Below are 14,562 nucleotides of genomic sequence, written 5' to 3' on the forward strand. Positions count from 1 at the left end.
GAGTTAACCTGCCCTATTTAAATGTTGCTCCATCCCCAAATAAGGACTATTCTATGATATCATAACATGTTTTCCTATGTTTTCAAGAGTTGCCATCTCCATGATTAAGTGCCACACCCAGAAATGGAGTGCAGCCTCCATGGAATTCTCTCTCTACTGCTCCCTTGGGAAACTGTGCCTAGTGATGAGTGGGTCCTTGTGAGATGTTTCTAGAATGAATGAAGGGAAAGGCTGCAGAGTGCCTAAGGTTGTTCCCTGCTCAGATGCCACTTGCTTTCTTTGAATATCTTTGAGATATTCTTTGTAATTATCTTTTTGAATGCCTTTATGACTAGGGCAGAAGAAAGACAACTTGAGTTTTTCATATAAGAGAGCTACATTATTTCACAGATCTGTTTAGGTTTCTTACATGACTATGGACCTTGTCAGACAATCTTACAGATGTTTTTGCTACTTCTTGGCACTAAAAATTCTACCACAGACTCGGGACAACAATACATGATTTTAGGAAACTTACTGATATCAACTTCTGCATCATTTTCTCTCTACTGCCTAAATGCAGGACTCGGGAAGCACAGAGTGTGGGGCAGGTAGCACCTCTGTGGACTGCTAGAACAAGGCCATGACAACTGTTTCCATAGCAACTGTTCACTCCCACCCAGCAGCTTTACCCTCAGATCCCCACTTGTCAAACAAGCTACCTCTGGGGCTTTGTTTGCCAATTTCGGTCATCTGAAGCCTCAACACACACATTCCTCAGAAGGAAGGACATTTTCATGACCATTTTGTACATCTGTGGGGTTTTTTGTTATTTTGTAAATACAGCTCAGGAATGACAGGCTATAATTAGTCCTCTGCTGAGCCTGGTTACAGACCCTACTGGGGATCATTTTTGTTTGGATCTGCAGAGAGTCTTGCTGTTTGTCTCGACCCATGATATTTTACTATGATAACCTAATAATAGCTTGCAATTTATGAGAGCCCATGCCCTAGAGCCCCCTGTGCTCCAGAGGGAAGAAAAGAAAGCAAGCATAAAGTGGTTCTCTGATCACAAATGATAGAGCCCAAATCAGCCATCTTTTTCTTGTGCATGACGTCTAAGATTTATATTTGCTGAGCTAAATAAAGGTTATCAAAAATATGGTCACTCACCAATTTAGCATCTTTGGTAATCGTGTGCTGGGAAAGGTGTCTGCATCATGGAAGGCATTTTATGGATTTAATTTTTAGAATGAAGCAGAGTATAAACAAGTAATATATAGCTTATGTTCCATTCCTGAGAAAAGGCAGAATGTAAGGTCTGTGTGCTGAGAGCAAAGATGGTATCCAGCTGGTATCGCACGTAAACGCCATGACTTCATATTTATACCATGCTTTATCCCAAACAGATACCAACATTCTTTTATACCCACAGGTAAGATTTATCGTTCAAATTAAGTGACAATTGTATTTGCCTTTTAAAAAAAAAATACCAATGAGCCTGAAATCATTCTGCTGTTCACACTGTGTCCATGACATGGTAATGAAGTGACACCTTCTTGTAGCCTAATATTTCTTCTTATGAGCTTGGTAGCAGTGTGGAATTCTTTGTACAGGGTGATAGGCCCTGATGAATAGGTCCAGGTTTCTGTGTTCTCTCCCTAACAGTTGTGATAGGTTTGTATTGATCATGACACCTTGGAACATGAGAAGCTGAATTAATGACCCTGAGCTCTTTAATACTGGCTACAATCAACAAACTGAAGTGGTCAAAAACACCTATAAAAGACTTATATGATGTTAAATATTGGGGAACATCCTACAATCCTCAGTGTTGATTCTAAGTGTCATTGTGTAGTTTTTTTTTTTTTTTTCCTTCTAGGAAACAAAAAATGCATGAGATAATAGTATTTCTGGGGAGAAGGTACTTTGAAGTATTTGGATTGCTTTAAAGATGTCAACATTTACAGATGCCCAAAGCAACTAAGATTAAAAAATACCCCCACAGAGTTGCAAGATATCTGGCGAAAAGACATTTAAACATCTTTAAGTGTGTGCCGTAAGTCCATCCTGATGTATTATAAGAGGAAGTACAATTACAGTAAAATGGACAACCCATATTTTTATATTAAAATGTCTTCAATGGTAACTCAGAAAAGACAGAACTATAGAGTCAGAAAATATGTAAGGGATTTCTTCAGATTGGAGGAAGAAATCGAGGTTATCTGTAAATGGTGAGGGGTCTTTTTGAGAGTATTCAATGCCCTAAAACAGGAGTTTTGAGGGTAACAATAGCATAACCCAGTGAATTTACTAAACAGTCAGTATGGGGAATTCTTCAAATGTGTGCATTTTATGGTTTGGAAGTAATACCTGAATGTATTAAAAATGTAGGATGGCCTGCATGTAAAAGTACGGAAGAGTAGCCTTTGAGATTTTTTTTTTTTATTATCCTATTTCCAAATATGAGGAGAAAGGGAGAAAAATCAAGCAAACACCACTACACATCCTTGTCAGAGGCCCGACTGTACACTTTTTGATCTTTGTGGGGCTAAAGGGACTGATTTCTTTATTTTACATGACACTTGATTCTTGTGAAATGTACCTCAGATGGAAAGAAGTGGGGACTTTGATTCTCTCACAACATACAAGCATAACATTAATATTTCAAGTGTAAGAAGACACACACACACACATGAACATGTGCTCACACATACACACATAGCATCCTGTGTCTACTGGTGTCCTTGCTTTGACTGGAGGAGTATGTAAGAAGTCTCAGATAAGATAGAACGGAGTATTTTTAGTGCCTCTCTCTTATCCTGTGATTCTACTAAGGCCGAGTGAAATTGGCTGGTGTGCATTGGGGCACTAACCCAAGGCCTCTGTAAGGCTTCAGGCTGGGTGTGACACAAGCTGAGTATCTCTGCCTCCTGAGAGATGACATCATTGCTATCATCCTGGTCGTGATCCAGCCTTGTGTTCAATACCATGTGTTCATACAGTATTGAGAAAAGTAAGTTAAGGGCTGTAACTGCTGGGAGAAAACTTTAAAGTCATATAATACAGGCTCTTGGTCTGGTCAGAAAGCATAAAAGCTGCTAGAGGTTTTGAAATGGCTCTCCCAGGTTCTTGCGAGTGTTTTGGGTCCTTTGCATTGCCTCTTTTGTGAAGTGTTTTGGTTCAAACCAACAGCAGCTGTGGTGTTGGTTACAGAAGAAGTCTTATAAAGTCTGGTATCCAGCCCTCTTTTACTTCACTATCCTTGTCAAGAATTGCTCTTGTACACTTTCAACTTCAGTTAACATCACCTACCTGCAGGCGACTGCACTGGTGAGTACTGGCCACTTAACCCTCAGATGGCTCCTGGCTACAGTAGGGGTAAGATGGGGTCTGTAGAAAAGCCAGCGAAGTGACTAATGCTGCCCGGGGCTGCTTCCCTGGCACTGTCCCTCAGTGGCCTTGCCTCCAGCCTGACTGTGGGTCTGACAGTTCTGTTTTAGTAGCTATGACCTTTCTTGGTAGTGAAGAAACCGGCTGTCTAACGTTAGAGTATCAGAAGACAAAACATTCCTGCCCTGAGGCAGCCTCTTTGAGGAACGGACACCAGAGGCGCTGGGGAATCTTGGCTCTGGGTAGACCGTTTGGGATGATAGAAAATGTTTACCATTTAACTAGACATGCATGCATGCTGTCGAGTGGCTCTCCTTGAATACTGTGAGTGTCTGACTTGAAGGGCCAATGCTCAGAGGTTGGCACTCAAGATGATGTAATACAGTTGCAGGAAGCAAAGCCATTAAGGATATCCACCCACCAACCCCCCAGCATCATACATCAAGGGCCAAGAATTTATGTAGCTACCCGTGCTTTAATAGGTATGCTTGGGCTAAATACCCCAGAGGGCTAAACTTTTTAATTAGCAGATTGAAATAGAAGAAAAAGGACATAGAACGTTTCTTTTAGTATCTACTTTATGCTTTGCCTGCTGCCAGGTACTTTAAAGAAAAGTGGTTTTCACTACAGTACTATGAGATATATTTTCAATCCTTTCCCCACCCCTCGGGTATTTCTTCATGCCTAGGTGTGCGTTTGCAAGTATGTGGGCTCACATATATACAACTACATGCATGTAGAGGCCTAAGGTTAATATCAAAAGTTTTCCTCAATGGCTCGCTTATTCACTGAGTCGGGGTCTCTCACTGAACCATGAGCTTGCTGACAGGGCTAGTCTTGGTAGCCAGCTTGCTCCAGGATTCTCCTGTCTCTACATTCTGAATGCTGGAATTACAGCTAGGCAGCTGTATCTACCCAGCTTTTAGGTGGCTTCTGGGACTCCTACTCCCTATCCTCACCCTCAGGACAAGCAGTTTAATTGCACAACCACCTTCCTACTGCAGAGAGATTTTTATTTTGCATGAGTCAGGCCAAGAACCCAAGGCTTTCAGGTGTTAGACAATGTGCCTCCACACCATGTCATGCACAGTAGTGTGCAGACGGGGGGGTCGGTTGGTTTACACCCTGTTGCACCTGGCTTGAATGACTATGTTCTTTTATATTGCCTCAATGTATGTGCTTCTGCAACCCGATTACTGAGAAAAGGGTACACAGTCTTTCGGAAACTGAAGTCCGTGAAGCATTTACCTGTCTGCTTGTGAGCTCTGTACCAATGGCATCAGGTCTTCATGGATGAGATAAAACAAGAATCTAAGCCAATGCAATTCCCTGCTGTTCTTTTTGGAGCTCAGATGGCTGCTGATTCAGAATAGCTGGGTAGAATTTCCCACCTCAAAGTGCTTGCTTGGGTTGGGTGTTGTCCTATCCCCTTCTGACCCTACCTCTGTGCTTAAGAGAGGGGTGGGGTGAGTGTGTTTCTTGACAAATCCTTGGACAGAGGTTCACTCTCATTCTCCTGGAGACTGACTTCCAAAACTAACAGTAACCGTTCTTTTGTCTGTTGGGAGAACGTTCCGGAATGTACTTTCTCCAGACTCCACCTACCCACACTTCGACACCTGTGTGCTACAGGCAGCTTGACCTAGCCTTGCAATCACCAAATCTCTTTGTTCACATGCGTCAGCCATGCGTGTCTGTGCTGATGAGAAATGTCTTGGCATTTCATTTATTGCTAGCTATTTCAGAGCTGAATATTTCCAGTAGACTAAGCTTTGGATTTTTTACTTATAAAATAATGAGTGTAGAATAATAAAGGCAAGTCTTTACTAATTTCAGAAATTGTTTGAAACATAAAGCCTACTATCTAATTTTTATTCTAAGGTGACTAAGAGCCTGGGATCAAGAGTTTGCATATAGCCACAGTATGAGACGCCTTAAAAGTAAAAAATGTCAAAACTGAGGCAGAGAGATACGAATAATTTCAAGAAAATTGGAAGGCATATGGGGAAATATTCATATAGTACTTTAAATATATATTTAAAATGGCAGAGCGGAATGGTTAGGAACTGTATTATAAATTACACAAATTCCATCCGTCTGAACTTAAACTAAGTGTAGACAAATAATTTATGCTCTTAACTTAGTGAAACACCAGAGAAAGACTTAGTGTTCACTCTCTTGTGAGCTGTGGAGATAGAGCCATCACTGTCTCCATCCCTAGATGTGGTATCATACATTTCCAGGGGTGACATTAAAATTTGCTTCTCCTTGAGTTATCAGTATGACTTCTGCTACATGCTAGCTATCTTAAGGCCCACTGAGAAATAAGGCAGCATGGTTTGGGAAACTGTAAAATACTTCCTACTTAAACACAAGATAGAATGTGTTAGCCTTGGGTGCTACAAGAAGCTGGGAAATAAAAAACTGAAACATAAACCATTAATAATGAAGAATTTTTGTTATAAAACAAGAATAGTTTGATTTTTAGTGTAGGGAAAAACTAAACAAAAGTAACCATCTCACCTTTTGAAGCAGGATATAAGGGGCAAAATACACAGACTGAAGTGGCAAAGAACCAGCACCATATCACTTAAAAATGTAAATAATAGGCAATGTGAATATAGTGCACACACCTAACACACCTGCAAGGTTTCCTCTCTTGCTCATAACTTCTCTCTATCCATCATCATATTCTCCAATCCTTCTGACATGGTTTAGAACTGACCTTAGTGTAAAATCTGATATAATTAATGCCTGTATCTTATATTAATATGCAGAACATATTATTAAATCCCCTAACTAATTCTGTGTGAACTGCCATAAGTATTAATGCCCATTATTTTCAGGCAGAAGAACAGGCCCAGAGAGTCAATAAGTCACTTAGACCCACACTGTGAATGAAGAATACAAGTACAGATACCTGAGCGTGAAGTACCTCCTGGGTGTACATCGTTGGCACAGAAAAGAGAAAATGGTGGATGCTTTATCTCAAATTCTTTTGTGGCATTTAAAATTTAAAAATGATATAAGCTTCCCCAAGATAAGAACTTTTGTTTGTGAAATATATATATATATATATATATATATATATATATATATATAAAGAAAAAGTTCAAAACCATCCAGAATTGTGTTTCCTTTCATGTCTTAAAACCTCCAGAGGGAAATAATTCCTACATGGCACATTTCAAAGGATAAAGGGATAACCAGAACACTAAAGGGAATAGAAAAATCTTACAGTGCCAGGGGCTAAAAGACAGTATGGAATATTTATGTTTTTTTTTTTTTCTGGCTTGTGGTGAGCATCTGACAAAGGGAAGCTCAAGGGGTAGTGGGCAGGCATCAAGTATAGACCAGATGAGACAATGGAGAAAGACCAAGGCCAGACTTTGTGGGGTAGCGGAAAATGCTCACAGCTGCTCAATGTCTAAGAGATTGCCTTGTCACTATAGAATGGTTTCTTTCTGAATCCAATGTAAACAAGATTCTAGATATAGGAAATCCTATATCTAAAAACCAGCAGATGAAGCAGAATGCCCTGGCCCCATAGATTAGATTTATCCAAATAAATTACTGTGAGCTAAAATAAATGTCCAATCAGAGGAGGCCTCTCTTTTTCAAAAGGCTGGTTCCAAGTGTTTATCCTCATGTTTTCTCCTTAGATCTGGAGCTTTCTTTTCTACATTAACTGTGGGATGTGATATAGTTTTGGACTTTGAGAGACAACACAGTTTACCTAAAAGTTTAAAAGTGCTGGTCTGAGTTCTGTGAATATCTTATTTAGGGAGCATAATATACATTTAATATTTTAATAAAGCATAGGAGCTTCCTACATACAACAATTGGTGGTTTCATTGGATTCACCTAGTAAGAAATCAATTGTTATGGTCCAGTTTTGGTATGAGGTGTGGTTGAATTTTATCAAAGCTATAGGTAAGTAAGAAGCACCGTGCTCCTACTTTCTCTTAGCTGGTGGCTTGTCTCAGAACCCAGAGCTGGAGAGCTGAAGTTAGTATGTTGTGTGACCCATGAACACAAAGGCAGTCTCTAGCTCTGGATTCTATATCAATAGGATGGGGAATTTGAGAAGGGGGCAAGTCCTGGCCTATGAGAAGAGAAGAGAAGAGAGGACTGTGGACTGAAATTTCTCACAATCAGGAAACTTAACAATATTATCTTATTACTATACCCGTAGAGCAGATTGCTTAAGCCCCATCAGAGAAGTGGATGGTAATTGACAAAGGGATTCACAACTGGACAGGGTGCAGTGGATGAGAGACTTTGGAGCACTCAGTACTGAATGGACATCTTCATTAAAGCTTTCCTTTTCAGACTCAAGGATCCATGTAGAAGAGGAGGTGGAAAGATTATAAGAGCCAGAGTTGGTGGATGACTCCAAGGAAACAGAGTCTTCCAAAGAGAACAATACTGATACACATGTGAACTCAGACTGTGACAACACACATAAAATCCATCACAGGTTCAAACCAGACCACATCTCAGCATTGAACAGGGGAGGATGACACAAACTCCCACTCCTAACCAAGAAACTATGTGCAATTGATACCCAATGGGTATGTCTCATACCAATATATAATAAACTCAATGATATTTGTGTGTGTGTGTGTGTGTGTGTGTGTGTGTGTGTGTGTGTGTGTGTGCTTTTTTGTTTTGGGGGAGTTACATATAAATCACACTTTACCTGGCACTGAGGTTCCAAGGGCAACAAACACAACTGCAGTCACGGAATCTTTCAGACCAATGGTGCAGCCAAAGTGGGAAGCCAGATCTCCAATGAAGGCTGTCAGTAGGCCAATCATGAGGATGGAGACAATGAAGCAGGCCCAGCCATTCCAGTATTCTGTAGGTGGGACGAAGGCAAACAGAACCTTCCAGAACACTGTGAGAAAGTGCATCACGTAATCAAAACAGGAGGGCAGCTTCTCCTCCCCACATTCATCATCATCGTCATCTTCCCCTGGAAAAGAACAAAGCATATTTCATTAAGAGCCAGCTACCAGGGTCTTCTTCCACACTAGGCCAGAATCTAGGCCATTGTCACACTCCTCTGAGGGAATGGAGGCCATAAGAAGTCAATAAAGCTTAAGGAATTTCTAAAAGTCAATCACCATGAGCCAATTATTTGTCATGGTACTCAGAGACCACACTGATGGAGCTCAGTGGTCAGTGACAAAAGCTGACATATAATCAATACCCACTACCACATAATCAATACCTACACAATGCTCATATCTCATCCCACTGGGGTTTGTCACCAAAGTGATGAATATGATTTCTTGCCAAAAGTTGGAAAATAGAGAGAGAACCTTCTCCCTGGAATTTGGACAAAGTTCTACTGGGGTTCTTATCTTTTAGCTTAAAGGCTAATTGATAGTTGAATGACTCCCACAGGGTGATATTCAATCAAGGTCCCTTAGCACAGCAATGGACTGTTTATACCACTCTAGATTCACCTTCTTTAGTTCAAGATTTCACAATGTGTCTTAGCCATACAGTATTTTATCTGCACTTTCTCTGGCTTTAGAATTAACATTATTCCCCATATTCTTAGTCCTCCATCTGTCACCTTCTCCACTTGTCCTTTGAAATGCCTCTCACTCCTCTTCAGAGCTTCCATGGCTCCATATACTTAAAACTGAATGAATTGTTCTTAGTGTGTTCCCCAAGCAACAACAACAGGGAACTTACTAGAAATGCAAATTCTCAATCCAATTGAATGTGGCAAGAAATCTGGGCTTGTATACCCTCCTTGTGATTTGACTGCATGCTCAACTTTTGAAGCTGCTGTTTTATCTAAAATTAGGCCTATTTGATATCCTTTCTTCTCCAGTTGACTGTGAACCATTTATATATTTTGTCTCTCTAGCATTTGGTACCATCATCTCCATCACTTAGCTGATGATTTTGTATACTTTGCACTTGGTACCATCATCTCCATCACTTTGATGACGATTTTGTATCCCCAGCATTTGGTACCATCATTTCCACCACTTAGATGACTAAGTGCATATTAACTGAAGAAATGCATTCATATATTTCTACTGATTTTATATCGCCATGTAATTACATGATATGTGGACAAAGATCACAAGTTATTCAGTTAAATCACACTTGAATACACAAAGAAATGCAGAAGACTTGCTAGTTTAAAAGACCAGGAAGTTACTGCTACTAAATAATAATAATGATAGTAACCTAATTTTTCATTAAAATTAACCTACCTTAAGCAAATATAATGTGTTTTCAAATTATGATAGTGAATGTCACTTTTCTCAAAGTGATAGAAAGGTGATGGTCATGTGTTTTGTGATGATTTTTAAAAGGAGCTCCTTGACCGTTTTGTTTACTTCCTCCAACACCACCCTGAATTAACTTTACTTTGTTTCAACTAATGTACTGGCAGCAGGTGGGGCTGGCAGCTCTCTAGCTGACTGTATGAACTGAGAACTCCAGCACTGAGCAAATGCCTATGGTCTTTGTGACACAGTCCAGGGTAAAGCCATCTGGGGCAAAAAGAAACATGGAAAACCCCTTACACCAGTGGCTCTCAACCCGTGGGAGTTACTTATCAGCTATTCTGCGTATCAGATATTTACAATTTATAATAGCAAAATTACTAGTTATGAAGTAGTAATGAAATAATTTTATGGTTGGTGGATCACCACAGCATGAGGGACTATGTTTAGGAAACACTAGGAAGATTGAGGACCACTGCCTTACACACACTCAAACTTGGAGCAGAGAGAGATTCTCATAAAACATGGAAATGGGATGTCTGGCTTTGCTCTTGGCCATACAGGAATCAAGAAGAAGCAGTGCACTGCTCTTTCATGTGCACATGGTTACAATTATTACATACATAGTTTGATTGTAGAAGATGCAGGAGGAAGCTCTGATGGGTGTACAAAATCATTTTGTGGAGTATTTAGGTGAAGAACTTGAGTCAAGTGAATTGATACAAAATTCTGCGAGTGAAAAAGCATTGTTGACCTCCCAGGTTCATGCTATTGGAGGGAGAGCATGTTTTCTAGTTTGAAAGCACAAACTGCTGTTTTGAATAAAGGCATCTGATATGGGCTACATTATGGTTCCCCCCTCCAAATCAATGCTTGGAAGCCCTAACCCCTAAATCTTAGAATGTGAGCTTACTTAGAGATAGCACCTTGGAACAATACTGTGACACTATGCATCAGAAAGGACATTGGTACTGGTCATGGTGGGACAGACCTGCTGTTCAGAATTTCAGAGGTAGAGGCAGGAGCTAGAGTTTGAGGCCAGTTGGGTTATACAATGAGACTTTATTGCATATATATATATATATATATATATATATATATATATATATATATGCAAGTTAAGGAGTTTTTGGGGAGAAACCAAACCTATCACAGTTTGAGGCACAGAGAATAAATTTCTTCTGTTTAAGCATCTAATTCAAGCCAGTTTATTATGGCAGCTTTGGTCAACCAATAGCAGCTCTTTGGAATCCTCCCATGTCACTACTTAAATAGGACATTTAAGTACAGATATCAACATGTCACATTGTAGTCACATTGTATGAAAAAATTACTACATGTCACTTAAAAACAAAGTAACACGGTCCATGTATTAGGGTATTTCATAGCTAATTTTGAGGTGGGTGGGAAACGAGAACCATGTTAATTTTGTGTCTGACCCAATAGCCTGACTCCTGTCCTTCCCACGCACATTCAAAGAACTGTAAAACACATGTACCTATCTGCTCAGCAAAAGCATTGGGATTTCTGATTATATTTATTTTGTATCTGATCATTTTCTTAGCTTCTCTATTTATGGGAACTTTGTAATTTCTCAAGACATATGATTAAAATGTTCAGTGCACTGATCTTCTGCCATCCATGCAAACATTCTGCTTCCGTGAGATCATTTAATTTGGGAATGATTAAGCCTCAAAAAATTAAAGATGAATGAATCCAAAAGCAAAGAATGCAACATGTCAAAAAGAACTGACACATGTAAATCAGGAGGAGGTGTTCTATTTATCCTCAAGGTGGAATCAATAACATCTTTGCCAAGAAGGCTGTGGATGCGAATAACTAGGTATCTGAGGATGCTTTGAGCTAATAATGACTGTGTAGCTCACCGCTCTATCCTCCTTCTTAGGTGTGCAGCTGTGTTTTCCAGTATCATTTCACTGTTAGGTAACAAGCTATTTCCTAAGACTATAGTCTTAAATTTTTAAAACAAAATAACATAAAGCACAGGGCGTTGTACTACTTTAATTCCTGGGAACCAGAGGCAGGTGGATCTCTGTGAATTTGAGGCCCAGCTGGCATGATACAGCAAGACCTTGTCTCAAAAACAAAAAAACAAACCACAAAACCCAAAGCATAAAGTGTGTGTGTGTGTATGAAAGTGGGGGGGGGGGGAGGAGGGTTAGAGAGAGAATATCTCCTAGCCTTCCAGCCTCATAGGGAATCTTAAATGTTCTCATGCTTAAGTCTGAAATGGGTAGCCCACATATATCTTATAGCATTTTAAAGTTGATGTGTGTGTCCATTCTTTTCCCATGGATCTCACTGCACTTTATAAATTTTAATGATTAGCTGACAAATCATATAACTATTAAAAATGACCACTGACTATCATGCATGCTGCACGTTACCTCATCCCAGGGAACGACAAGTGTATTCTGAGCATTTACCGCAAGCCGGACTATCCTTAAGAGTCTGTTTCTTACAAAGAGCAATGAAACATTAGTAACCCCTATACCTTGGGAATATTTTTTTATGCCATAGCAGAGAAGACAGCAATTGGCTGGTTCTGCAGCCTGCCAGTAGAGGATTGCTTGGGGCTACATGCTCCTTTTACTTCCCTCTTCTGTGCTAGCACAGAGATAGACAAGTTGGTGGACTTGCTTTTATAGGCTCCCAGTTAAATCCCTCTTATCTCAGAATCCTTCTTTTCAGCTTTATAGATTCCACTAATGGAAAGATAAACAATCTGGGTTCCAATAATCCCTCCTGGAGCCTTATAAATGGCTTCCCCGATACACGATGGCCTCTATAAATATAACCATAAAATAGATAAGAATAGCCAAGTCATTAAAAGTGCAGGTAGTTGAGGCAGCCTCACTTCAACTATTGATGCAATAACAAGACACTGTCACTTCCCTGAAGCACAGAACAAGGTACCAGATCAATGAACCAAGGATGGGAGCACAAGGCTTGGAACTAGCCGATAACCTATCCTCTAAAGTAAATGGGTGGTGGTAGACCCGGGATTCAGGGAGTGCTCTGAGAACCTGAGACAGAAACTGTTGGGATGCCCCACACACTTGATTCGGAAACAGTAAAAACCAATTTCTGTCTTGTCATCTGGTTTGGGAAGACACTTGGGTTTTCAAAGCCTCAGATCCACGTCTGCCAAATGAGTTGGTAACTGCTGCATCACAGTGCTGCTTTGAAGACCGAAAGAAGAAAGATCCTTGTCAGTGTGGGCTCCTTCATAGACAGATGTGCTACAATGCAGTATTGTTGCTTGCTGGTCATAAGGTAATAAATTAACCCAGCCCCAGCAGCCTGATGTCATGGGATCTCTGTTCTGCTCAAGCAAACTAGCATCACTACCATTTCCCTGAGCTGATTTATTTTTAAAGAAAGAAAGGGGCAGGGAGAAGTACCATGAGGAGATACCTAGCAAGGGACAGACACGGAGCAAAACAAACAAACAAACAAACAAACAAACAAGTCTACAAACAACAAACAACCAAAACCAACCAAACCAAGCCCCAAATCCAAAAGTTCAACTTTCACAGTGACCGTATAACTTTACAGTAACCCCGTAAGGTGGGAATCATTATTTTTATTCTGCATGGGAAGAATCTCAAGATTAGGAAATTTAATACTTTGTTCTTTAATAATAATTATTACTCAGTGGGTGAGTAGTTAGGTTGTGGTTTGATCTGCCTTCCTGAAGGAAACATATTCCTACATGATGCTTTATTGGAGCAAGAGTGTTTAGCCTCAGTTAGTGATTTAACTCTTCCATTGCCTAGTGCTAGGTAGATACCGTGCTGTGCCTTCTACAAATATAAAAATATTGGCACAAAATCAGTAATATTCGAATTCTATCATTCTAAGACATAATTATTATTTACTGAGTCAGATGTATGCTATCCTTTATGTCTTTGGGGATCATACACACAGGGAAACAAACAAGATGGGCATCATAGTTGTGACCATTTGGAGTCTCTGCTTTGGAAAGTGTCCAATTTTTACTCTCATTTCTAATGGACAAAGGTTAGTCTTCCAGCTCATAACCAAACATACTGACATGTCCATTCAGGGACTCAGGAAATGGTTTAAAGGAACATAAGTGTATTGGTGTAAGTGGCTTGGCTGATACAGACTGCTGCTAACCTGAGTTGGTGTCTCGTTATCTGAGTCCTTTACAGGTATCCACAGTAAGTACTCTGCTCCACTATTCCAGATGTTTCTCTTCTACAACTTAACATACAGAAATAGGCTAAGTGCTACTACCATCCTGTTCTATTTTGGTTTTCCCTTGCTTGTAAAAGTTTAGACAGAATCTTGAAATGGAGAAGGCAAAAGAAAACATAGCCATCAGCCAACAAACCCTTTCTCTTCTTCAGAGGGAAAGAACAACGGCAGCAGCAACAATAACAACAGCAGCAGCAGCAGCAGCAACATCAGGAGCAACAGTGGCAGCAACAACACAGCAACAGTAACAGCAGCAGCAGCAGTGGAAACAACAACAATACCAACAGCAGCAACAGCTGCAGCAGCAACAACAGCAGCTGTTGGCATTTTGTCTAGGCTCCTGTCTCACAGTTACCCGGCAAAAGCAAGGTGTGCCCAACTCACTATAAAAGGGGCTGTTTGCCCCCTCCTCTCTTGCTCTATCCTCTTGCTTCTTATCCCCTCTCTCTATCCCCCTCACCACTCTCTTTCCACATGCTCATGGCTGGCCTCTACTCCTCTACTTGTTGTCTCTGCCTTTCTCTGTCTCTATGCCCTCACCTATCTTCCCCATGCCCTAAATAAACTCTATTCTATACTATACCATCCTGTGGCTGGTCCTTCAGGGGGAAGGAATGCCTCAGCATGGGCCCACAGAGGTACCCTCTTCCCCCACACCATACCCCGCCTCCGGCAAACATACTCCTTC

General features: G+C 40.5%; 1 protein-coding gene across 28 annotated transcripts in view; it reads right to left on the reverse strand.

Moving 5' to 3' along the window:
• Slc8a1 (solute carrier family 8 member A1) overlaps positions 1-14,562 on the reverse strand; it is a 286,639-nt gene that overhangs the window by 18,551 nt on the left and 253,526 nt on the right. For all 28 annotated transcript variants that reach the window (XM_076942360.1, XM_076942356.1, XM_076942362.1 and 25 more), the window contains one exon: positions 8,075-8,350. In XM_076942360.1, the coding sequence (XP_076798475.1) occupies positions 8,075-8,350 (276 nt within the window). The remainder of the gene's footprint in view (positions 1-8,074; positions 8,351-14,562) is intronic.

Source organism: Arvicanthis niloticus, chromosome 11 (assembly GCF_011762505.2).
Source record: "Arvicanthis niloticus isolate mArvNil1 chromosome 11, mArvNil1.pat.X, whole genome shotgun sequence".
Lineage (NCBI taxonomy): Eukaryota > Metazoa > Chordata > Mammalia > Rodentia > Muridae > Arvicanthis > Arvicanthis niloticus.